This window comes from Diplotaxodon limnothrissa, linkage group LG6 (assembly GCF_057381915.1).
Source record: "Diplotaxodon limnothrissa isolate DT_005_m linkage group LG6, D_limnothrissa_male_GT1.1, whole genome shotgun sequence".
NCBI lineage: Eukaryota > Metazoa > Chordata > Actinopteri > Cichliformes > Cichlidae > Diplotaxodon > Diplotaxodon limnothrissa.
Genome location: NC_140601.1, coordinates 3,855,864 through 3,880,232, shown reverse-complemented (window position 1 = coordinate 3,880,232; position 24,369 = coordinate 3,855,864). Strand labels below are relative to the sequence as shown.

The following is a 24,369-nucleotide window of genomic DNA, read 5'->3' as shown; positions in this document are numbered from 1 at the left end:
CATCTAGCTACTTGAATTCAATTCTGAATGTATTACGTACATGGTATCACACATTGTATATCCATGTATAATGGCTGTTGTAAATTTAAGTCTCTTTGTCATTAAAGCAAATGTTTATAGTCGTCCCTCTGTCCTTCTGCTAATGGGCAGTATTCAGAAAACACAGTGACAGCTTTGTTAATGTAGCAGCAGAAGAACAGACTGATCAAACCCTCTCAATGGAAATCTGAACCACAGTGAAATGCGACACTGTGTGTTGTGCTGGATGCAGCACAGGGTTAATATCCACCAGAGCTCTGAGCTGACGTGGAAAGTAAAAGAAAAAAATGGCAAATAGATAATTGGGATGCAGCTTTTAATTTACCTTTTAGTGAAGTGGATTAAAACATTATTATTCCATTAACAGTGGAATAATCCTTAAAGGTACTTTTTGTAATTGCCTTCTGCAAAATTCAACTCAATGTTTTTGGATGCTTGTTGGTGTTCCTACTGTCCACATGCTTGTAAATAAAAATGTGTTCAGGGTTACTTGCCTGGCAAACAGAGGTTCCCTTTACTCTAATCAGCCTCTTCTGCTACACATTTGATATTGTTTAGAAAGCAAATAATGCACATTTGGGATATAAAGTGTTATAAGTTATATAAGTGTTTTTGCATCTTTACAGTCTGTTGTTGGCTGCAGGGCTGCAATGATTCATCGAGTAATTCGAATAGTTTGCATAAATGTTTTGCTTTGATGCTTCGTTCAGTGCCTGGCTCTGTAGTGCACAGATGTGTTAAAATGTGTTAAACAATGTAAACGTGAGTGTTTTAATGTGGATCGTACTACAATACGCAGATGAACTGTTTACTTATAATTTAACCAGTCTGGTATGAGACTGGTATTACAAAGCCTGCTGACGGCTGACGGCAGCCATCACATTTTACATGGAAGCATACCTGCAGCAAACACGGGTGAGTCTAAAGAGGGGTAAATACAGTCGATGGTTTAAAACTAGTTATTTTGCAATCATGTTTTTTGTATCGAGCCTTAAAAGTTTCATGGACTTGATCTCTCAATCAAGATAAAGCCTCCCACTCTCAACAGCACTTCTCATTCCACTTCATCTTCACCCAGGTTTTGTTCTGTTTACCATTCAGTCACCACTAACCATCTGCGGTGGCTGTAGCTCAGGAGGTGGAGCAGATCATCTACTAATCGCCAGGTTGGTCCGGTCGGCATTCCAAATATCCTTTGGGAAGATACTAACCCCAAGTTAATCTCCGATACATCCATCGGAGTATGAATTTGTGTGAATGTTAGAAAGCACTTTCAGCATAGAAGTGCTTCTATGAAGTGAATGAGGTATGTTATATAAAGGTCCATTTACTATTACACCACCTAGAAACTAGCAGGACTTTGTAGAGCAGCCCAGATATTTCTGTATGTTCCCCAGGAAAGGAACTTTCCCGACAGGATGTCTGTTTGAGGGGAGAGAAAAAACTCAGTGTAGCTGCTTCTGAAAACTGGGGCATGGCTCTTGATGCTCATTGGTTAAATTCTTGTCAGTAACTGTTTCTTTGAAAGTGCAGCCACGTAGAAGAACAACAAACAGCAGACTTTTAACATTAGTATGAACACTGCAAAAGTTAAAGAATGCTTTGCAGCAGAGTTGCTTTTTATTTTTATTTTTTTTGTAGTGTGAAAAATCATCATTTATTATGCTTTAAATAATTTTATGACATATTTATTCAGGAGTGACCAGGATTCATGTTCTCTTTTTTGATTTTTCTTTCTCATCTTCTTCATCTGCCTCCTCCACCACTAATCTCTCCTGGTCATCTCTCTCCATCCCTTCCTCTTCCTCCTTCAGCAGTTTGATTTCATTCTCACTTCGCAGGAGTTTATTTGCTCAGTGTGAGTCTGCCCACGTTAGGTCCACTTGAAACAAAGTTTCACTAACAGCCCGTGAATAGTGGTGAACAGGAGCTAACAGCAGTGCTTATTGACAGAAAATCGCAGCTCACCTCAGTATCACTGACGTCGACTCGCTGACAGTGTAAGGGATAATATTCAGGCCGAGTCAATATCAAAATGTAATAAAAATCAGGTAAATACCAAAATTTTGTAGGGCTTCAGCTCTCGTCCAGTATAATGTGAGAGGTTGTTGACAAGATGATGATATAAATCGCATGAATGTCAGGATTACACGTCACAGCATCAGTAAACAAGTAAAGGGAAAGTGTTTTACTTCCTCTGATAGAGAATATACCCTGTTTGTTTACTCGTGGTTGCCATAGTTAACTGCCTCTTCATAATGTTTAGTGGATTTTTAGGCTTATTAACAACAACAACAAATGTTGAATATGAAGCTGCCAGGCAGGAAAAGAGGAAAACCAAAGAAAAGATTCATAGATGTAGCGAAGAACATGCAGAGGATTAGTGTGAAAGCAGAGGAGGCTACTGATAGGAAGAGAGTCTCAGTGGTGACTTCTAATGGGAGCAACAAGAAGAAGACGACCAAAGAAAAGATTGCAAATTTGTTTCAAACTGTATTTTGTCTCCTTGCAGTGATTGGCACCAGGCAATAACAAGAACCATGGTGACCAAGAAAGTGAGGACAGAATATATGAAGAAGTTCAGGGACCCCAAATGGGAGACGTTTTCTAAATGCTATGAGGACTCTGTGAAGTACCGTCTGACTCGCCGGGTGATAGAACACTCCCACAAGCCCTGGTTCTGGGAGGGCTGGGACAGCGGCTCTGACTCCAGCGGCTGGTCAACACCAAGGCTGACCAGGAACAAAGTGGTTCCTCTGTCTCTCCCGCTGCCGCCCACATCCTTGGAGGTCAAGCAGAGGTTGTTGGAGTCAAAGACCAGTCCTGTGCAAAAGCCAGCGTGCGAGGATGGAGAGACTGACGTGGGGGACCGGGACGCTGCGGTTGTAGATGCGGCACAAACCACAGGTAAGAGAACGGGTCACCAAGCATGGCGTGGCCATTTGACCTAGCCATGGAAGTTTCAGTTACATGTCTTGTCTCTGCATCATAACTGTACAAGTTAGGCTCAGTTTCCTAGTCAAGCCTTCTAGCATTAACACATAACAGCATTCCCAGTCTCTCATACAAACATGGTCTCTTCTCAAAATAAGAAATCCAAACCCATCAGGTGGCATCACCCACGTCCCTCTCAGGTACTGCTGTACCACGAGGGCTCAACATTGTTTGATCCTCGGCTGTACTTTGTGTTAGCTTGTCAGCAAGCAGCATGATGCTTATGGTGCACATTAGACCTGCTAAACATGAGCTGCTTAGCTTCGTTGTTGCAAGGATGTTGACATGTGGGTCAAAGCCCTGCTCAGTGCAGCCTCACAGAGCTAACCTTGTTTTACTCTTCTGACAGTTGATGATGATGATGATACTACATTAACTCAAATGCAGTGTATTTTGTCCTGAAATGCACAAAACTAACTGTAGGAGAAGAAAGTGACCATGTTTGCATTTGTGCTTCAATTTCACCTTTTCTTTTTTAGTCTTCAGAAACAGTTTGTAAAGATCTAACAGATGGTGTTTTTTGTGAACCCTTTGTAAGCGTCACTCTGACAGTACGAGGCACAGAGGCTGGTTTACCTCAGGAGACAGCAGTGCTATAAACGTTTGGACTGAAAGTTCAGCAGTCAGATGGGACTGTTGTTGCTGAGACACTGAGCTTAAAGATAAAGGATCCATTGTGTGCCTTTGACATTTGTGATGTCTGCATTTCAGACAGGAGAGTGCCAGGAAGCCTGCTTATCTCTGAATTTCACAGTCACAAATAATTTCATATAGATTGAGTCACAGCAGCGCTCTGCAGGGTCACTGTGGAGCCATCCAGCTCCATCGAGTGGTTGATTGGTGTATTGGTTTAGTTAGTTAATCTGTTTGTTCAGTCAGCAGAGCTCAGTGGATATTTAAACGATTTCACTGTTTCCTGTGTTCTTGTGAAGCAGCAGTTGTAGAAAATGGTGTGAATGAGGCCGGTGGCAGTTCTGTGGCGGTGGCTCCAACAAACAGCGCACCCTCAGACGACACACCGACAGACAACGGGCCAGCCGACTCGGCGTCTTCTGATGCGGAGCCAGTAAAGCCAGTATCCCGACGGCAACGCCGCCGCCACACGCAACGCTCTGAGCAGCCGCACCGAGACAGTTCCCAGGATGACAAACCAGCCGTGATCCGTAAACCGCCGAGAGCAAAGAGCACGCCGGTGATCAGCACCAAGGAGAAGGAGAACCACAGACCGTCCAGCCGGCTGGACTGGAGCGAGAGACAAATGGAGGTCAAGAGGACAACCAATGATGTGAGCGCTGATCTCAGTTGGGATACTGCAGCACTTTTAGAGCCTTTAAAGCTCAGGGCTCATGGCAACAACAAATATACTTTACTCTTATGACCACTAGCAACTTTTCAGAATTACAATCAATAATTTGACTGTTTTTAAGTTATACGTTCAGATTTTAAACACCATTATATCTCAAGAGACAGACTTGCTAACTAGAAAAAAACACGTAGCACATTACCAGCCTTTTTCTTTCTCGGCCCGTCCTTGGTAGTGCAGGGGTCCTGCAGCTCGACCTCATTCACAGGACAGCAGAGAAGTGAAACGTGTCACCGAACACGCAGCAAACATGAATAATAAAACACCGGTGTAGCTTTGGGAAATGACTCCTCTCTCTGGTTTCTCCTCACAGAGTCACACTTCTGATGCCTGCGTTCAGACCCGCAGGGAGTCTGACAAGCGGAGCTCCAGGCTGGACCGCCGGCGGGCTCGATCGGCTGACCTGGAGAAGATAAGACGCTCGCAGCTGATGGTGGTGGACGACCGCTGGATGACAGAGTACATGCGCTGTTTCTCCGCCCGGCTTAGGTAGAGATGGGATCCACCTAGAATCCCTAAATACCAAGTTTCCTTACGTGCAAATATCAGGAGGAAATCATTTCTCATTTTAATTAACAATCCAGAGAGAGAACCGTGTTGCCACAAGACAACACCGCTCGCTGCGTTGTCTCCTTAGTTGACAAAGAAATAAGAAATAAAGTGAAGAAGTGGGACGAGCTACTGTTTTCGATCCAGTTGATAAAGTTCTAAATAGTTTATGAACATCAAGTTTACAATTTTACCTTTCTGTACATGGGTCGTTACAAAAAGTACCTTTTTTATAATAAAGATCAGAGATTAGATTCTTTTAACAGATTTGGGACTATTTTACGTATATCTTTGGGATTTCAGTAACGAAATGACACGAAACAAATCGAATTAACTTAAAATTCATTTAATTCGCTTCTCTCTGGGATCTTAGATAACTTCTCTCAGTTACTGGGTGAATTAGCGCTTGAGCCAGGAGGGTGTCACTGCTCATATGAGAAAGGGACAGTGTTACACGAGTGTGTCTGATCACTGAGCAGCGGAGTTATCAGCTAGACTGCAGCGTCCTTTGGAAGATGTTTGATGTAAGATGTGCCCTTACATCAGCGTTTATCTGCATTCACGACCTTGCTGCTTTGGCTTCCTGATGGAGACAAAAAGCTCTTAAAAGCAGCTGTAGCAGAGGACGGACACAGCTCGCAGCTGTTTATGGCGCCCCCAAGTGGTCAGAAGCTGCAGCTTTAAGCGCTAAAATGCTCCAACGCTCTTTTTTTAATTCAAGATATTTTTATTGAGTATTTGTGGATATAGTTTACAAAGAAAACAAAGAAGGCGGAAAACACAAACTGTTTACAATGAATACAAAACAGACATGTTGGAACATTGTTTTCCTCTCTTATTATTTACCAAACAAGCAAAAAAAAAACCAGAAACAGAAAAATAAAAAATAACAAACCCGGGAGGGATTATGAGCTTCACGTTCCCGTTAAGACATCCGACCACTCTGGAGAAGCAAATCCGTTAGTCAGCTGGAACATCCTTAAGTTGAAGTTTAGAGAAGTTTTCCAGAAAGAGACCCCAAATTTTATCAAATGTGCCCTTTTGGTTCTGGGTGGAGCAGTGGATCTTTTCCAGACTGAGACACGACATGAGATCAGCACACATCAAAATAGCACGCCTATCCAAGAGGGAACCAAAGGACAGCACCCTGCGCTTTGCTCTGGGAATATACTTATCATCCTCTCCCGCTTTACCACAGAGAGCAAGTAGGGGTTGAGAGCTAGTTTCAGGCCGGCAGCCTTGTTCAAAGTGCAGAAAACCTCCCAAAAGTTTGCCAGGGCAGGTCCACCGATGCTGTTTGTAGTTAATTTCATCTATGCAATAGGTGTACAGAACATTTATTATGACTTGTGATGGTATGCTATAGCCTTTCCCACGTCTTCACTTGATGCCACATTACACGGGATTATTTATGACGAACTAATGAGACAACAGGAACAGTGTTGTTTTGCTGCAGCATCCTGTCAGAGCGAATCGCTGCTGTCGAGAGAGAAAGAAAAATACTGTCCTTAGATTTCAGACTAAAGACCATTCATGCAAAAGTTGTTAACCATCACCTTTTGTTGTTGTTTTCCCTACGACAGTAACGATCGGCTCTGCAGGAACAGTTCAGATTTCTGTTTCTGAACACTTTCAGATGAAATTGGCTGAACTGTGTTTCTCTGGTGTTGTTTTTTGTATGAGAATGAACAATAAAATGACTCGTTCTTAGATTTTCTATACATGTATCTACAAAAAAACACACCCACGTCTCTTTTGAATGGGTGAATTTCTGCTCTTCTTTCATTTAGAGCTCATGTTAAACACACATTCTGTTTTCAGCTCTCTCTCATGAAGCCAGCTGTGTGTTTACACCTCAGAGTTTGATCGGAGAAAGGCCCAAACTGGAACTTTTGATATCTGTGTATTTTGGATATGAGGACTCGAGCTTAGATTAAAAGAAGTTAGAAACACATGATATGTCAAATAAAGCTCAAATCGAAGGTATTTTTACAGAAAAGGTTAGTTTATTAAATTGTAATCATTGTAATTATTTAGATCAGGTAACTGTTAAGCATACAGTATATTTATTGCAGAGTGTAGTTGGTGTGTTTTCACCTGGGGCAGCTTCTTTTTTTTAAATTGATTTTTAATCAGAAATAACCTGAGTGTAGTGAGTGTAGTGAATACTCCACAGGAAAAAAGCTTTTAGGGTAATTACGCAAAACTAGATGCTTCTAAAACTTTTACGTGAAATGAGGAGCAGCCATCATCGCCGTACTGCTGTCTCTCTTATTTTTTTAAAGACAGCCAGAACGTATCAGAATTCCAGTTTAAAGTTTCTGCGGCGTCCTGGTCCACCAGGCCTGAAACAGACCTACATGTTTCCATCAGCGTGAAGAAAAGCACACGTGTTAAAGCGTTCTGAGTTTGTGGCGTCTGTTATTTGTTGATTTTAACTCAAGATTGTAAACACACTGTGAGGTCATGGCTGCGTCTCGTGACTCAAACTGAGGGCTAATCGTCATTATGTACCAAGTTTACAGCTTTGCACTCAAAGAATGTTTGTCGTTTTCACACCAACCGAACCTCTTCACTCTGAATGTTCACAGCCCTTCGTGTTTGTCCTGACACCACAGGAACTTTAAAAACCAGTGTTTGTGCTGTAGGTGGCGACGGAGATGTCCACACACTTTACTGAAGTAAAAGCACTAATGGTTAAAAAAAAGACTCAGTCGTGACTAAATGTTTTGTTGTGTAAGAGTAGCAAGTATGGTTTCGCAATTAATATGTTTGCCTATTGACTAACTCTGTTAGAGCTGTGAGTGTATGAGTGCTCAGGGTTCAGAAAGTTGTAAAGCTTCATCCATGTGCTCAAAACATGTTGTATCTAAAGTGCACGAGCGTGTGTTTCTGCGTTGCTTCAACCTGAATGTGTTCTCACTGTCGGTCAGCGTGAACAGTCAACATCACTGACAACAGCAGCTATCAAGTATAACCCGAGGCATAACGTGATGTTGTTATAACTGAGGGCCCTCAGAAACCGAGTGAGTGCAAACACAGCTGTTAAAGACCTCGGAGTGAGAGTGGGTAAACGTACCTGTAGAGCTGCTGTGGATGCAAAGGTCCTGCTTTGGTTATTTATCTTCATAACGCATTTTAAACGTATGAATGTCGAGACAATCACTAGAAATGATTTGAGGTGATTTGAAAGTGGAAAAAACTAAATATGTAACACTTAAGATAAGCTGTCGAACAGAGTGGACGTGGGTGGAGAAAATGTTGCTTTGTCTGGTTTACCAGCAACAGATGAGAAGGAATGTGCATCACATGTCTGAGTATTTAATGCTGTCGACATATTTCGCCCACTGTATTTGTACTTAAAAACATGCACAGGCTATATTTTCATTCACTTTAATGCATTGCTGTGAATAAATTATTTGAACAAAACCTGATTTGAAGAGTTGATCTTTGAGCCTTCGTGCTTTGTTAACCATGTCTTGTAATTTCACCTGCATTTCTCCAGGTCGCACGGCTGAAAACGCTGCTTATCTTTGATTTCACTTGTTTTACAACTTAATATTCGCTGAGTAAAATTACACAGATATCTTTTAAGCATCGGTGTTTCAGGGGCTCCACAGCTTTGAGCTTTATTCTGCTGATTGGTGGACAAAGATGTAAAGTCTCAGTGAAAACTAACAGCATCGTTCTGTGCAGACAGAATCAGAATCCCGTTCTTCATGTTTACGCTGGAAGTATATGCAATATTCCACGATATAAATGGAAGTATGAAATCAATAAAATCTTGTTCTGCAGATTCTACACATCACATTATTTAACTTCTTACACCCGAGCTGAGTAACTTTACCTAAAACCTTTCAAAGTGCCTTTGGAACAACATCTACAGACTCAGCTGATTTCAGTGAATGAACATTTGTCCTCAGTTATCAGCTCGAATATAGCGCGAGCATTTCAATGCACCGGTGACACAAGCAACAGCAGCTAAAACAGCTTCACTTTTATTCAAAGCTTAAAGAGGTTTCAAAACTGAAACGATTCATTTGATGCAAGCTCAACATTCTGAACTCAACTGAGCGTCATTAAAACTACAAATTCCCAGCAAAAATGAGAACCAAAAAACGTCTTTGAAGAAAAAACAAAACAAAAAACCCCCACAGAACATTGGCTCATTGTGCAACCTTAAAAATGAGTCTTTAAAAGAGGAACGATCACAAGATCACGAGGGGAGTCCTGCAGCGAGGATGCTGCCCAGCAGCGTTCGATCCTTCAGAGCGTTTTCGACATCTTTCTCCTCGATCTTCAGGAACACCTGCAGAAACAGACGCTTTAATCAGCCACGTTCCACTCGGTGTCTTGTTCCCTGATAACCCCTCGAGTTTCATTTTTAAGCAACAGAGGTCGAACACTGCACTGCAGAGCATTTCCTCGTGAAGCGTCGGGTACCTTAGTGAGACGAGCCTCTTTGGCCTTCTTCAGGGCAACGATCCCTCGACTCTCCAGCAGACTGCAGAGCGACAAACACTCGCCCTGACCCACTCCAGACACCTGCCTCTGAGCGCACAGGCGGCTGTAAACCTCATGGAGCTGAAACACAAACGCCCACGGGTCAGGAAACACCACCAGTCTAGAAACAGATTTGTATTTTCTCTGGCAGAGACGGAATAATTACGCATTAATGCAACAAGTTTCCTGATTTGCCACGACAACACGCCGCTAAAATCCTTTAGCAAACTAATATCAGCACCTCACCTTTCCCAAGCCGATCTCTTTGCTCTTCCCATTGCGGATGAGCAGCAGCAGGCAGCACACCAGCAGCTTCTGCTGCAGGGGGAAACTCTCTCCCTCTGAACCGCTGCTCTGAGACGCCATGCGGTCGCCGTAGACCTCCGACAGCACTCTCGCAACCTGCGGCAGGCTGACCCGGGACGCTGCAGAACACACAGTACAGGAAGTTTCCACCAATCAGCTGCCGTGTGACTTCCACCATCAACAGTTTTAACTCAAGAAAACATTTCACAACTCACCTTTACTTTCACCCTTTGGATCACTTGCTTTTTTCCTCTCATCAGACTCTACAATCTCAACTGCTCTCCTGAAATCAGCAACCAGAAAATCGTTTGAATGACATTTCACAGAAACATCAACTCAAAGAATCTGCACGAGGTCTCCCGAGAGCAGAAACAACTAAAATGCCTAAACGAGTGCAGAATCTAAATGCAAACACAGAGACATGATTCCCTAAAAGGTTAAAGAAAAAACAAGTCCAAGCATTCACCTGCAGATGTCCAAAGCTTTCCTGGCGTCTCCCGACACAGCTGAAACTTTCCTGGCACAGAACTGAACTGCAGAAGCGTCGAGGAGCCCTTCAGCCGAGGCCTGAGGAGAAGAAGACGCGGCGCTGATTAAATAAAAGTGATCTGTAAGGTTCCAGCTTAAGCTCTGAGTCACACAGACCACATTTACCTGTACAAGCCTGTCCTGTACAATGGCCGTGAGCTCCTCCCGGCTGTAGGGAGGGAAGTGCAGCAGCAGAGGGCGACACTGGGGACGAGCCTGCAGTCTGGGCAGGATCCGGTCAGTCAGATCCAGAGCGTTTGCAATACCTGCAAAGACATCAGTGGTCAGCATGTAGAACAGGTAGGATTTTTGTCAGAACACTCTGCTTTCTGTCTACAGGACACAAAGATGTGAGATCTGGTGAATTTGGGATATTTGTTGAGTCGAGTACTTACCGATGAGACAGAGGCGAGACTTTGGCAGGTACGGCCATTCAAAGATTGTGTAGAGGACATCCTGGGCTTTGCTGTCCAGCTGATCCATCTCATCCAGAACAAGAAGCCTTAAAGGGGAAAAACAAACAAACAGACCCAATCAGTATCTCAGCAGGCAGTAATTACAGTTATACTTTCAAAACATCCCAAAAAGGACTTTCAACCAGCAACTTTTTTAAAAGAATACCTTTAGTGGATAGTTTGCTCTAAAGTTCTAAAAAGCCACACCCTTTAGTCATCTATCATATACTTCCTTTTTCAAGTAAATGTGTGATAAGATAATGATAATTGATTTCATCTATATAGCGCTTTTCAGGGCCCTCAAAGCGCTTTACAATTCCACTGTACAGTTACACACTGGTGGAGGCAGCTACAGTTGTAGCCACAGCTGCCCTGGGGCAGACTGACAGAGGCGAGGCTGCCATATCGGCCCCTCTGGCCGTCACCAGTAGGTGGCAGGTGAAGTGTCTTGCCCAAGGACACAACGACCGAGACTGTCCGAGCCGGGGCTCGAACCGGCGACCTTCCAGTTACAAGACGAACTGCCAACTCTGAGCCATGATCGCCCCAAAGGATTGAGGATTTGTTGACTCACACAGTGGGCCCCGGGGCTGTCAGGAACCTCTGCAGTCCGTTCTGGCCACCAGATGCCTTCAGTTTGTCAGCCAGCAGTGGGAAGACTGCATGGGAGCTCCTCAGACTCATGCAGTTCACCATCACCGTCTGTACTGACGACAGCTCAGCCTGAAGGGACACAAAACGCAACCAGTTACTGACAAAACTTCAACCCTGGCTGTTACATAGACAATCAGGGAACAGATTATTAGCCTGCACTCAGACTTTAAACTTGCACTTTAAGACCCTCAAACTCTGGAAATGAAGCCTGTGGGGTGCTGCTCAAACTCGAATCTTACTGCAGTAACTGAAAGTCGCCAGCAGGTGTCCCAAAGCACTAAACATGACAGGCTCCTTCACGCTCACCTTCATCTCCTGCAGCACACAGTTGAGGCAGGCTGTCTTGCCTGTTCCCGGAGCTCCAGAGATGTAGAGGCTGCCGGGAACATGCTGAAGCACTTTGTCCTCCAGGAAGGACCGGATGGACGCCCGCTCGGCCTCTCTGGACATAAGGCGCTCGGGGATGGCAGTGTGGAGTGCCTGCTTCACACTCTGAAGCCTCATCTCTGGAGAAGAAATGGTGATAATGTAGTGTAATATAATATAATGTAGTGTAATATAATATAATGTAATATAATATAATGTAAGTGGGGAACAAAAAAAGAAGAAGAAAAAAAAACTAGAGTTCTTACTTTCTCCAAACAGTCGAGCAACGGGTGGCTTCTTGTTCAGATTTTTATGGATGGGGCTCCCTGTAGGTGTTTCTTCTCGTTTCGGAGATGATTTGGCAGTGGAAGGGGGCGTCTGTTGCCCCGAGGATGGGATCAGCTGACGACGAGCCTGCACCGGTGAGTTCTCATCAAAGCCGAGTTTTCGTGGTGAGGCCAGGCTCAGCTTCCTCTGTTTTGTAGGTGAGCACTGCAGGGAGGTGCCAAGGTTGCAGACATTGTCATCACCTTGATGGAGAAAAATGAGAAGTGCTGTTATTTGTTATGACTCGAGGCTGGCTTTTTAGGATCTGAAATTTTAATCCTGAAGATTCGCCATTTAAATTCAATTCACATTTTTTTTAGCCTAGAGGCACTGAACAGTACACAGAGCTGCATGAAGTAGTGGAACAACTGAAGCTTTTGAATTCACCGTTCAATACCTGTGCGCTTTCGAGGGCTGAGGGGGATCCGGCTTTGGAGACGAGGGGAGGAAGGTGCTGGCGGCTGGGCTGATGTGCGTCTGGGTGAAAGAGGGGACGAGAGGGCGACTGGCCGCGTTGGGGAGAGAGGAGTGGGCTGGTCTGTGTAGCGTCTGGGGGACAGTGGGGTGGACAAGTTAATGGGACGTCTCGGGGAGAGGGGTCCGATCCGCGTCAGCCCCGGGGCCTGAGGTTCAGGCTTGATTGGTGACACAGCTGGGGACTTCTGGGGCTCCGGCTTCTTGGAGAGGGAGGAAACTCTGGAGGATTTACGTCGAGGGAACTGAAGTGTGGGCTGAGCTCGTCCCTGGGAGCGTGTGCTGGGCATTTTGGATTAACCTAAACGAAGACAACATGTTTAAGCACCTAAATATGACACATGATTCAGACATCATTTATTTATTAAAAAATAATAAGAACCAATGTTTTGTTTGGCTTTTTTATATATTTATATATGTATGAACAGAGCCGTAGCCAGAATAATATGATCAGAAATATATGTGAAGATTAAACACTGATGGGATTTACGATGAAGTGCGTGTTCCTATTTGGAAATACATAAACATGCACTTTTGTGTAAGGACCACCAAAAAACAAGAAGACTTTCGACTGATTCACAGGCAAATTATTACTAAGCCCAAATTTCGCGACTGTAGTTTTTGAGTGGAAATGTCTGCTGTGGGTCTTGAAAAACGGGCAAAGGCATTTCAGAAACAATCGTGCCCCCAAATAAACCTTGCGTTCATTGGTTGTACAAATCTTTTCGCATCCCTCCACGATCTGCTGTCCTATCAAAGTCGTTTAGCTCAGTTGCTCCAACATGCTACTCAAACACGAGCCATTAATCGCGTAACTTCATGTTAAAATTCAAAATCGCAAATAAAATCGTAGCACTGCGCCTAGTACTACACTAACAGCGCAAATTACATTTGTTATATCGCGTGATTCCTGAGCTAACAGTTACCTATAAACAGGAAATAATACAGTGTGCTCCACTAATGGCGCCAAACAAAGGCCTCGGCCTTTAAATAGCCGAGTTTCCACTTTGACCGGACAGTTTTTAATCTAAAATATATCTGGAAGACTAAAAATGACTCCGAATGCATTTGTTTGCAAATACAAGCAAGCGTGTAAAGTTAACAGATATTTTTTAGAGTGGTGGCAAACCTACGCTGAAGAGTAGACTACAGTAAGTCAGCTCTCTTCCGCCCGTCCAGTATCAAATGTATTTTTCTTTTACGAGTTAAATGAGCGTGTTGGTAACAAACGTACCTCTTAAATTAAGTTGATAGAAGTCCTCTCGGTACAACGCAAAACGTGTTTTCTTTTCTCTCTGGCCGCCCGAAACCAAAGTTGCGCCGAATCTCCCGCAACTCTTTCTAGATCAGCTGTCTTTCCCGCCGCTGCCCTCTGATTGGCTTAGCTGAGTGAAGCTCATTGGCTAAAGCGTTACGGAGAATGTTACGTCAATGTTACGTGCCCCAGTCGGTGGCGGGAGTTTGAACACAGAGTACTTTTTTGGCGCAAAGTTCCCGGGAACTTATACGTGTCCAAATGCTGGCATATTTACCTGTTTCTCCAAAATAATTTACGTTATGGAAATAATCAGAGTAAACTATTTTAACTACCATGTCACTGCACTAAAACAATGACACAAAGCATTAATAATATATAAAGCATATAAATATATATTTAATACATAAAATATTTTTGGGACATTACTACAAAGTCACATTTTGCTCCCGATTTGCCATGGGCATTTTATTGTTGCCTTATTCAGAACTGAAGATAAGTGTTGATTATCTTATATCCTTTCGTTGATTATCTTATATCCTTTCGTTAAAGTGGGGAATGGTGGTTAGCACTATTTTCTTACAAGGAGGTTGGGTTTGAATCCAAGCAGGGGCCTTTCTTTGTGGAGTTGGCATGTTGTCCCTGTGTCTGCAGGGTTTTTTTGTGTTTTTTTTAAATACACACCTCTTTTTACTGCCCGTGTGTTTATATACCTCTGGAATATGTTGTTCGATATTGTCTTCTCTCTCCCATTGCTAGTTTATCATCCCTGTTCTCCCCTTTTTTATGTCTTTGCCTTCACTCTTAACTGGTTATGGCAGATAAAATCCTCCCCGAGTCTGGTTTTGCTGGATGCCAAATAACTTCCGATTGTCATTTTCCCTCAACTGGACTCTTTACCTCACAGTAAAACAAACCCCAAGGCAGCTTCTGTTGTGAAATTTAAAAACCCCCCACAAAAAAACAAACAAAACCTACAACACCAAATAGAAAAGCCCGATAAAATGAATACAACATGAAGCCACAAACAGCTCCATAAGAGCTACACTACAGACTGTAGGACTGATGGAAACTGCCTGGTTTTACCTTTACCGCAGCTTTTAGCCATCGGTGAACAACTCCAGTAATTGGGCAACAGAACTGTTTTGCTTTCAGTCTTGTCAACAAAAGATAACTGCACCCATGCCAAACATTTAGCATGCTTACTCATCAAAAGACTCGGGGCCCCTCATTCAATAAAAAGTCATACATGTATATGCAGCGAGCAGTGCTTATACTGAAAATAACCAGACATTAGAAATGTGTGAGTAGCTTCATTGATTTTCCCCAATCTTGAGCGAGTGAAGTGACGTTCAGGAGGTTTCATCAGCAAGTCAAGTTGTGTCACATTCAGTATCATGTTTATTGATTTAATCATCACAGTCACCTCTCACTCACACACAAACTATCATCCATATGTTTCTGTGTTAATGTTTTACAGAGCGATGAAAGGTAACATTTATAAAACATTCATAAATACAAACTTATTTATTCACATTATTGCTCTAGGAAAGGTCATCTCACACACACACACACACACACACACACACACACACACAATAGGCCAGCCTCGCAAAGTTTCAATGTACAAAATATATGTGCAAATCCAATGAACCCACATTACATTCACAGCAGAACACAAACATGAGTTTAAACTGAGAAAGTGTCATTTTCAGAACAACATTAGCTCATTTTGACTTTGATGGAAGCAGCAAAATGTAGGACAGATAGATGTGATAGCAATATGAAAATCATAGGTGACATGCGAGTTCAAGTTTTGAGAAAATTTGAACTCTGACCTTAACCTCCCACATATGTGAACATGATTATTTTGGGTCGTCTAGGCTACAGTTCCTCAATTTTGCTGTACAAAGCCTGATATCAGATTCTCAGAAACTACATCAGGTTTGTTTTTACATTCACCAGGTCTCAGTCCAAATAACAAAGACAAATTACAAATTCATCAAATGAGAGTTTGGGTCTTAGGAGGTTAAGGACAAGGTCAGAGATTCAAACTCATCTGAGAGGCACCTCTGGCATCACTTTGTCGTCGTGTTCTAGACTCATTGTGTTCACATGTAAAACCTCATTTACAGCTAAGAGCTTGTGTTTTCCTTACACACAAAACAATTTTTTAAAGTTTAAACATTTGACACATTCTATAATAAACCCACATCTTATGGACAGCACATGAGATTTGTTAATCACTGCATTCTGCTAAATTTCATAAGATGGTTTAATTTTCAGTGCGATCATCATTTGGTGGCTGGATCCATCCTCTGCACCGTCTCACAAAGCCCTCTGCAAAAAACAAATACTTTTTATGGTAGAATATGAAGCTGATTGAGGGTTTTTTTCTCCAAAACTTGATTCTGTTCATCTGGACGTAGTGTTTTGTGGGAGAAACGTTTCGTCACTCATGCGAGTGACGTCTTCAGTCTCAGCTGACTGCAGGTTTCCACAAATCTTATCAACAGCACATTTGCATAATGACTGAAACCAGCCCACTGAGGGAACAATGGGCTGGGAGGTCAGGTCCTTAATCTTAATTATGCAAATTCTCATGACCATTGATCAACAACCACTGACCAGAACCCACTGATCAATGGCCATGAGTACCATCACAGAGAGTTGGGGAATAGCTGCAATCACAGCATTGTGAGATGGTGACAGATAAACCCTCCTCGATTCAGAGATGGTCTTTCCACGTACTGTTTATGAGATTGGGGAAACCTGCAGTCAGCTGAGACCATTTCTCCCACTGAAAACGCTACGTCCAGATGAACACAATCAACTTTTGGAGATTTACTTTCCTGGAATATTGAGAATGCATCAAGACAAAGTTTGTTTGTTTGTTTTAAATTAAGAAACCTAAACAAAAGTTTTACTAGACGAAAAAAACAACAACACTACATCAATTACTTTCATGGTGAAAATGTAAATATACAGTAATGATTATAACACATTCTACATTTTTACATTGATGAGAATGTAGGATGTGAGGATCCTACACTGAAAAAGACGGCAGAGATAAAGTCTGGATCCAAAAACAAGCAAGCATGATTTTATTTAGGAACATTTATATGACCTTTGATTTAAGAGATGCATCAAGTTTCATCATCATCCAGCTTGCTGACAAAAGCAATGCCTAACTGAGAGGTTAACCGTTAGACTGACCACCAACTTACCGAGCTTTCCAAGCAATCCCAGAACAATCAAGAGAAGAGCGACGCCGCAAGAAAGAGCAATCCCAATGATAAGCATCATGTCACCACCTAGAAGTCAGAGATTGAAAACAAGGGTCAGTTTATTCCAACATCATTCTTTAATATATCCACATGACACACAAGTCACGCAAGTCCTGCGGTGAAGGGAAGGTCAAACCACAGAGGCTCTCATTGGTCAGGATTTGAGATTTCTGTCACTTCTGCCTTGACTGTAAGAGTTCAGATTACCACGCGGGATGTGGACACCTCAATTTAAATGAGGTCATTTTTAACCGACTATCAAATGCAGCAACTAACGCAGCAGTTTTTTTTGATGCACTTAACTCAATTATGCTGCATTTTGGACCTGGTTTAATCAACCACACGAATTTCATGTTCAGGTATTTTTCTAACCATCTGATGTTTGAAGTTTAAAAATCAGCCACAAGTTATAATGCTTGTGTTTACAGCAAGGGTGGGAACTCCAGGCCTGTCCTGCAGGTTTTAGATGCGTCCTTGATCCATCACAGGGGATTCAAATGGCCAAAATGCCTCCTCAACATGTCTTCACGTTCTCTAGAGGCCTGGGAATGAACTAATCGTTTGATTCAGGTGTGTTGACCCAGGGTGATCTCAAACCTGCATGAGGCCAGGACCTGGTTTAGAGCAAAAAGTGAGAAAACCTAAGAGCGTTGTTCATTTTCACCCAGTACTGGATTGCCTAGACCACAGAAATCTAAGTGAATACTTGTTTTCAAACCTCAGGCAGTCCAGATAGGTTACAAACTGACATAATGCACAGCAGCCTAAAATCTAAACAGAACAGGTCATTTTAAGGATACCCCACAGATCAGGCGTGAATGAACCTGAACTTCATGGCCTTGCTGGGCAAAAATATCAGTAACACAAATATTCACACTAAGCAAGGCAAGTTTATTTATATAGCACAATTCAAGGTGATCCAAAGTGCTTTATACAGACGTTAAAAAACAAAAACAAATAAAAAGCACGATTTAAAATGAAAAAAAGGAACAGTAGATAAAATCAAAACAGATAAAATCAGTAGTTAAAATGTTAGTTTTGAAATTTAAGCTTAAAGTGTGGATTTGGTGCTTTATTCAAATGCAGCTGAGAATAGGTGAGTCTTCAACCTGGATTTAAATAAACTGAGTGTTTCAGCTGATCTGAGGCTTTCTGGGAGTTTGTTCCAGATATAAGGAGCATAAAAGCTGAATGCAGCTTCTCCGTGTCTGGTTCTGACTCTGGGAACTGATAAAAGACCGGATCCAGATGACCTGAGGGATCTGGAAGGTTCATACTGGGTCAGGAGGTCACTGATGTATTTTGGTCCTAAACCATTCAGAGCTTTATAGACCAGCATCAGAACTTTAAAGTCTATCCTCTGACGGACAGGCAGCCAGTGTAAGGACCTCAGAGCTGGACTGATGTGGTCCACTGTTTTGGTCTTAGTGAGGACTCGAGCAGCAGAGTTCTGAATGAGCTGTAGTTGTCTGACTGATTTTTTAGGTAGACCTGTAAAGATGCTGTTACAGTAATCAAGCCTACTAAAGATGAATGCATGGACTAGTTTTTCCAGGTCCTGTTGAGACATCAGATCTTTTATCCTTGAAATATTCTTGAGGTGATAGTAAGCTGACTTTGTTATTGTCTTAATGTGTTTTTCTAAGTTTAGGTCTGCATCCATCACTACACCCAAATTTCTCGCCTGGTTTGTGGTTTTTAGATGTATAGATTGAAGTTCTCTGGTGACCTGTAATCGTTTTTCTTTGGCGCCAAAGACTATTACCTCAGTTTTGTTTTTGTTTAGCTGGAGAAAATTTTGGCACAACCAGTCATTGATTTCCTTAATGCACTCAAGCAATCTCACATTTTGTGAAATCACATGAGGAAAAAGAACAGCTTCATCACTGATGTGTGTATGCAGAGCCTGCTATTATGCATACTGTTTCACTGTCATGATTTAATGGATACTTAAAAGAAGTGAGCAGTCATTCAAAGGTTTTGAAGGTTGTGTCTCAACCAAAATCCTCTGGAGAAGAGCTCAGAGTAACTTACGTGGACCGACTTTCTCCACCGTCGTGTTGAGAGGAGCTCCAGTTGTGCTGAAACCATCCTGCCCCTTTTGCTTTTTCAGTTTGTCTTTGGTTACTGTTTAAAAATAAATAAATAAATAAAAAAGAGAGAGAGAGAGACGTTCTCGTTAGCAGTGGTCTCCAACCTTTTGTGCGTCATGGACCGGTTTATGTCCGGCCTTTAAGGTGTTGCAGAGAAATACAACAAAAATAAAACCAGTACCAAAAAAAGGACGACTTATTCATAACACACGGGAAAAGACCCAGGGAAGCAGAGTTATCAATAAAAACGATATAAGTTAAAAAACAAAAAACCCACCAACACCAAGCCTCAACTCTCACAGACCGGTACCAAACGAGTCACGGACGAGTACTGGTCTGTGGCCCGGGGATTGTTGACCGCTGGTCATTAGGATTCACACCACTAAGAAATAACCACAGTCACACATCTGGAGCTGTGCTGCGTCCAGGTTCAAGTCTTATATGTTGGGGTCGGGCATGAAACAACTTGTTCAGGCCTGTCTATGACCTGCATGGTCACTCACTGCCTGCTGTCCCATTTTAGACATGCACCCCTTTTGTGAGATTTGGATGCATCCCATTACTAACATGTACTCTAGCCTCAGGCTAGCCTCAACAGGTTTGCATTACAGACAAATCCACAATTAGACTACTTTCATGTTTACACACACACACACACAAATCATTTTCAGTTTTAAATCATGTTATTCTATGTTTGTGTTTCCCCAAGTGGAAGATCATTTTATATCATTAAGTAGATTTCTTCATTACATTCATATCAAGTACATCAGACAACACAAACTATTACTCAGGTCTTTACCATTAAGTTGAACACTACACTTGATCCCGAGGTCCATAACGAAGCCTGTGTATTCTCCACTGTGGGACATCTGTACTGAGGGGATCCACAGTGTCAGACTTCCTCTGTTCAGGTCTTCACGTCTGACTGTTGCATCCATCTCTGCATCATGCGACTCCTGTTGGTGTCGATAGGAGTAGACGACCACACTCGGGTTGGTTCTTGACCAGTCCATGGTGAACGCAGACAGGTTGACAGGGGGGACCACATAAAACGGGAGGATGACATCATCACCTTCCTTTGCTTCAATTTCCGTAACCGGGCAAATGGCTCGAGGTTCTTCTGGAGAGGAACAACAGCTTGAGTACCTTTGAATTAAGGTCACGATCTCATACCTTAAAACAGCAGCTGTTTCAGCTGAACACTGCTCCTGGACCCGTTTTATACTTGAACATAGAAGTTATGTGCTGTCCCCCGAGAATAATCAGCGAGTTTGCTCAGGTCACACACGCCAAACGGCTTTTCCTAAAAACAACAAGTGAAGAGCCCGCCCTGCTAATGCCGTATTGGTACCCACGAGCTAAACAGCCAGCAAAGTGCAAGTCAAGTTACCCTTCAGAGCTCCATCGGATGACGGAAAACACACAGCTATGCATGACATGAGTAGGAGGTCGCGTGGGGCACAAAGACGAACAGACGATCTCATCTTGTTTCACAAACCGGTTTAGCGCGCGCGACTTCATTCAAGACTGCGCAGCCTGAAAGGGAAGTTACGCCAGCAGCCGGCGAAACCTACGTCAGTCTTCCACGACGTGCCGTTTTCACACTGACCCATCAGCCCTCTCCTAAAAGATAACCGGACCAATAACTGACCCCGCCTCAGCCGCTTACTTCCAACACCCCGCTTTTGGTCCGGTGTGTAGGAGTCTTTCAGAAAGTACACACCCTACTGTACAAAAGTCTCGAGCCACCGATCATTTCTGTTTTGAACGTCAGCTGCCGATCGTGTGGTTGTCCTGCACTGCTCGTGTGTCTGGGATCACTGCCATGCTGAAGTCAGATGGGTCCCAATCAGTCAGCGCCTTTCTGCCACTTCTTTTGTTCTGCATTTGTCCAGTTGCAAGGACACACTGCACAGCATGATGGGATGATGGCACTGGTCTTGGCTAATAAGTCTTTGAGAATGGCCTCGTCGGTACAATCACGCCTGGTAAAGAATCCAGCGTCCAAAATGTTTTTTGAAAGACCTTAAAATAAAACTATTGCTCAAGATGACTTAATACATTTACAACAACATCCAGATACTTGGGGGCAAAAGAATCCAAAACTTGTGGAGTGGTTCGTGACTTTCTGCACAATGCTATGCAACAGTGCAAAAACCAAACAATCTGTTCTCAGCTGAGTAAAGTATATTCAAAAGACCAATATTATCTTCTGACCCGATCCACTCGATATCCCAAACCTTTAGAGAATACTTACTGAATAACCTGGAGTCTTCACTGTCATCATTACTGGGGAAGCTACCACACGAGGCTTTGATAACAGTTTAAAATGTTGACCGCAAAAGTTCACAAATTAAGAAACTCTGATTTCCTCGCAAATATTTATTTGTCTCCTCGCCATCAAAATATGTTTTGAACAAAAAAATTCAAGCAATACATGCAACCAATTAAACACAAGCATGCAGGAACATTGCAGACTTACATTTACAAAGATAACTCACACATTTAGGTGGAAAACAATTAAAAACACGTTACCCAGTGCACGCAGAAGAACAACTCTCCCTCCATGTTACACGAACACATGACAACGCTCCTCCCCCGACTTCCTCGTCCTAGCTGAATTTCGCGCCTTTTAGAAAGACTCCGAACGCTTATTGGCTGACTGTGGCGCGTACTTACGTCGTGGACGTACTTTTTGGCGGAATTTTTTTTCAAAGAACTTTATTTAAAACACGATTGGACAAACTGCTTCTTTAAGAAGTTTCCCGTTCACGGAAAAAAAACATTACGTAAATCCACCGTGCTCGTGTACAGAGAAAAAAATACAATCTTAAAAACATTATGGAGGACGCTGTATATTCAACCAGCACATCATGATTTTTAGCAGATTGTTTGTTCTGCCTCTCAGAGTCCCAATTCATTTTTGGAATTTAAAACATAACCAGTAAGTCACTCAGTGATTGTTCCCAGATCTGTAACCATTAATTTACTTAAAAGACATCAAGGCCAAATTGTTGAACAGAGAGACAATGTAGTTAAAACAAAAGAAAGAATAAAATGAGTTAAAATGTTACAAGACATCCATAAAATAAAGTAAGCATACGCTTATATAGAATACAATGCCTTTGTTGTCACTATACAGATGTACAATGAGATACAGAGCATCTACTCAGTGCAAACATGTAGAAGGAAGGGGGGGGGGGGGCACAGTTTATGCATATACTTATATACATAAATGGCTATACAAGCATATATGTGCAACAGACACACACACACACACAGCAAAGTGCTACATACACTAAACAAAAGCACACACTATTCCAATATGAAATACAATAACACAGATCAAATACGAGTCTCTAAATGGGAACAAGGATGAGCTTTTAGAAACGCTTAAAACGATCCAACGTAATTAATTTGAATTAAGTTGTACTTAAATCAGCTGTAACGTAATGAGAGCAGCTTGAGAATCTAAAATCATTTTGATCACTCAGCCAATCAAAGACAAGCACAACATTGTACTTCACTCATTTCTCAAGAAGCCTTGTTCGTGTCGTATTTCATTGTTGAATTCTCCAAAGACTGAAGTTCAACGTGGCTTGAACGGTCCACTCCTCGTTTCTGCCCTTTCAGCTTCCCCACGCATTGCCCTTGATAAACACGCAAACATGGAAAGACGCACTTGTAATAATTTATGCAAAATTGAGTAAAAATGAGAAAAAAAAAGCATAAAAGAAACTTAAGTTGTCTTCAGACATTTCAAGTTGAACAATAAAAGTTTATGCGTTTGGCTTATGTGTTTTATTTACATTGTTTGTGTGCTCTTCACTCATTTAATACCAGTGTAATGTATAATTTTGCTGTTATTCTCTGCTTCCTGTTTCAGTGCGTTTTCCTCTGGTATCCATGACAGATTTTCATCATAATCAAACACCAGACTTGCCAGTAATCTCTAATCAAAGGTTTAACTGCTGTAACCCCACATTCTTGCACTAAAGTTGATCAACTTACGGATCTTTACGCGTTTCTTCAGACAAAATCCAACGACAGCCAGGAGAAAGACGATACCAACAGGAAGGAGAACGGCAAGAAGTTTATCTGAAAGAATCAGAAATTAAAAGGCAAATTAATGTGATGCCATTCATGAATTATTATTACATTTAGATCATTTTTAATTCAAATTTATTTTATAAAACCTTGTAATTACAAATTTAGTACATTGTTGGCTGGAGGGAAGCTGAAATGGGTCAAGCACAGACGGCTGTGTCAGGATCTGAGACTTCGCTTCCCAATATTACTGCCTGCACACTAACAGAACTAACAGATATGCAAAGAAATTAAAAATAAATAAAATAAATAAGTAAAGCAGTTGGAACAGGACACCAAAAAATCTGCTGGTGAGGAATTTTTCAAATATCATGTATCAGTGTTGAAGCCAGTTCCTTTCACTTTCATTGTGTTGAACTCTGATAAGTAATGGAAAAAGTATTGCAACAATGTGACTGACAGAAGATGAGTTGTGCAGTCTGGTGACTGGTGGCATGCTGACAACAGCAGTTTTTGTGAATTTTAACGCAACCTTTAAAGCTTAGGTACTTTCAAACCTTGACTTCACAAAGAGGAAGCTAGCCCTCTACACGACTTCACGTGTAACCCACTTCTCTAGCTCATACACGAGTTTTCACAGGAACTGCGTGCAGCCAACAATGCAAAAGTGAGTCATTTTTCAGAATATAAAAATCAAACCACAAGTTTGCAGTATGAATGAAGAGTTCTTTTATTTTTAAAGATGTTTATCATTGCAGAAAGCTGATTCCTAGTAAAACACTGGGGATGGCTGCAGTGGACTCTGCTATTACGCTTGATGCATCACTTTCATGACTTAATGTGACACTTAAAAAGAAACGATTCGTCATCAGCTCAAAATGTCTGCTGTGAAGAAAAAAAATAGGTCATTCAACATCTTTTCTCTGTATTGTGGTGAGGTCTGCATTAAGGTCTCTACTGGTAATACAAAGCAGCCTGAGCTGAATGCTGTTGTGATTTCACACTATAAATAAAACTAAATTGAACTTAATTAAGCGAAAAGAAGAAAAGTTCAAAGTCACTTGCCTGGATCATTTGGCTTCAGCGTTGTGGTTGTGCTGTGGAGATTTGGAGATGTGGTTGTGCTGGA

The 24,369-nt window shown here is 42.2% G+C and overlaps 3 protein-coding genes across 5 annotated transcripts; 1 reads left to right on the top strand and 2 right to left on the bottom strand.

The window, feature by feature from the left end:
- The first annotated feature begins 2,579 nt into the window (after positions 1 to 2,579).
- On the top strand, positions 2,580 to 4,889 carry ccsapa (centriole, cilia and spindle-associated protein a). 2 transcript variants are annotated; one of them, XM_085355471.1, is made up of 3 exons: positions 2,580 to 2,946; positions 3,966 to 4,297; positions 4,710 to 4,889. In XM_085355471.1, the coding sequence occupies exons 1-3, from the start codon at positions 2,580 to 2,582 to the stop codon at positions 4,887 to 4,889; spliced, it is 879 nt and encodes a 292-aa protein (XP_085211597.1). The 2 variants fall into 2 exon arrangements, with proteins under 2 accessions (XP_085211597.1, XP_085211596.1); XM_085355470.1 differs by having other exon boundaries at positions 3,966 to 4,318.
- A 4,272-nt stretch (positions 4,890 to 9,161) lies between these two features.
- cdc6 (cell division cycle 6 homolog (S. cerevisiae)) lies at positions 9,162 to 12,848 on the bottom strand. Of its 2 annotated transcripts, XM_085355469.1 has the most exons (12): positions 12,708 to 12,848; positions 12,482 to 12,545; positions 12,024 to 12,287; positions 11,698 to 11,897; positions 11,312 to 11,460; positions 10,678 to 10,784; positions 10,409 to 10,548; positions 10,221 to 10,321; positions 9,970 to 10,037; positions 9,695 to 9,873; positions 9,389 to 9,529; positions 9,162 to 9,254 (listed from the first exon to the last, which is right to left on the bottom strand). In XM_085355469.1, the coding sequence occupies exons 1-12, from the start codon at positions 12,846 to 12,848 to the stop codon at positions 9,162 to 9,164; spliced, it is 1,647 nt and encodes a 548-aa protein (XP_085211595.1). The 2 variants fall into 2 exon arrangements, with proteins under 2 accessions (XP_085211595.1, XP_085211594.1); XM_085355468.1 differs by having other exon boundaries at positions 12,482 to 12,848.
- A 3,240-nt stretch (positions 12,849 to 16,088) lies between these two features.
- LOC146629915 (uncharacterized) lies at positions 16,089 to 20,677 on the bottom strand. Its single transcript, XM_085355467.1, has 5 exons — positions 20,584 to 20,677; positions 19,993 to 20,313; positions 19,135 to 19,227; positions 17,041 to 17,127; positions 16,089 to 16,153 (listed from the first exon to the last, which is right to left on the bottom strand). Exons 1-5 carry the CDS (start codon positions 20,675 to 20,677, stop codon positions 16,089 to 16,091), a joined length of 660 nt encoding a protein of 219 aa, XP_085211593.1.
- Positions 20,678 to 24,369: the final 3,692 nt, after the last annotated feature.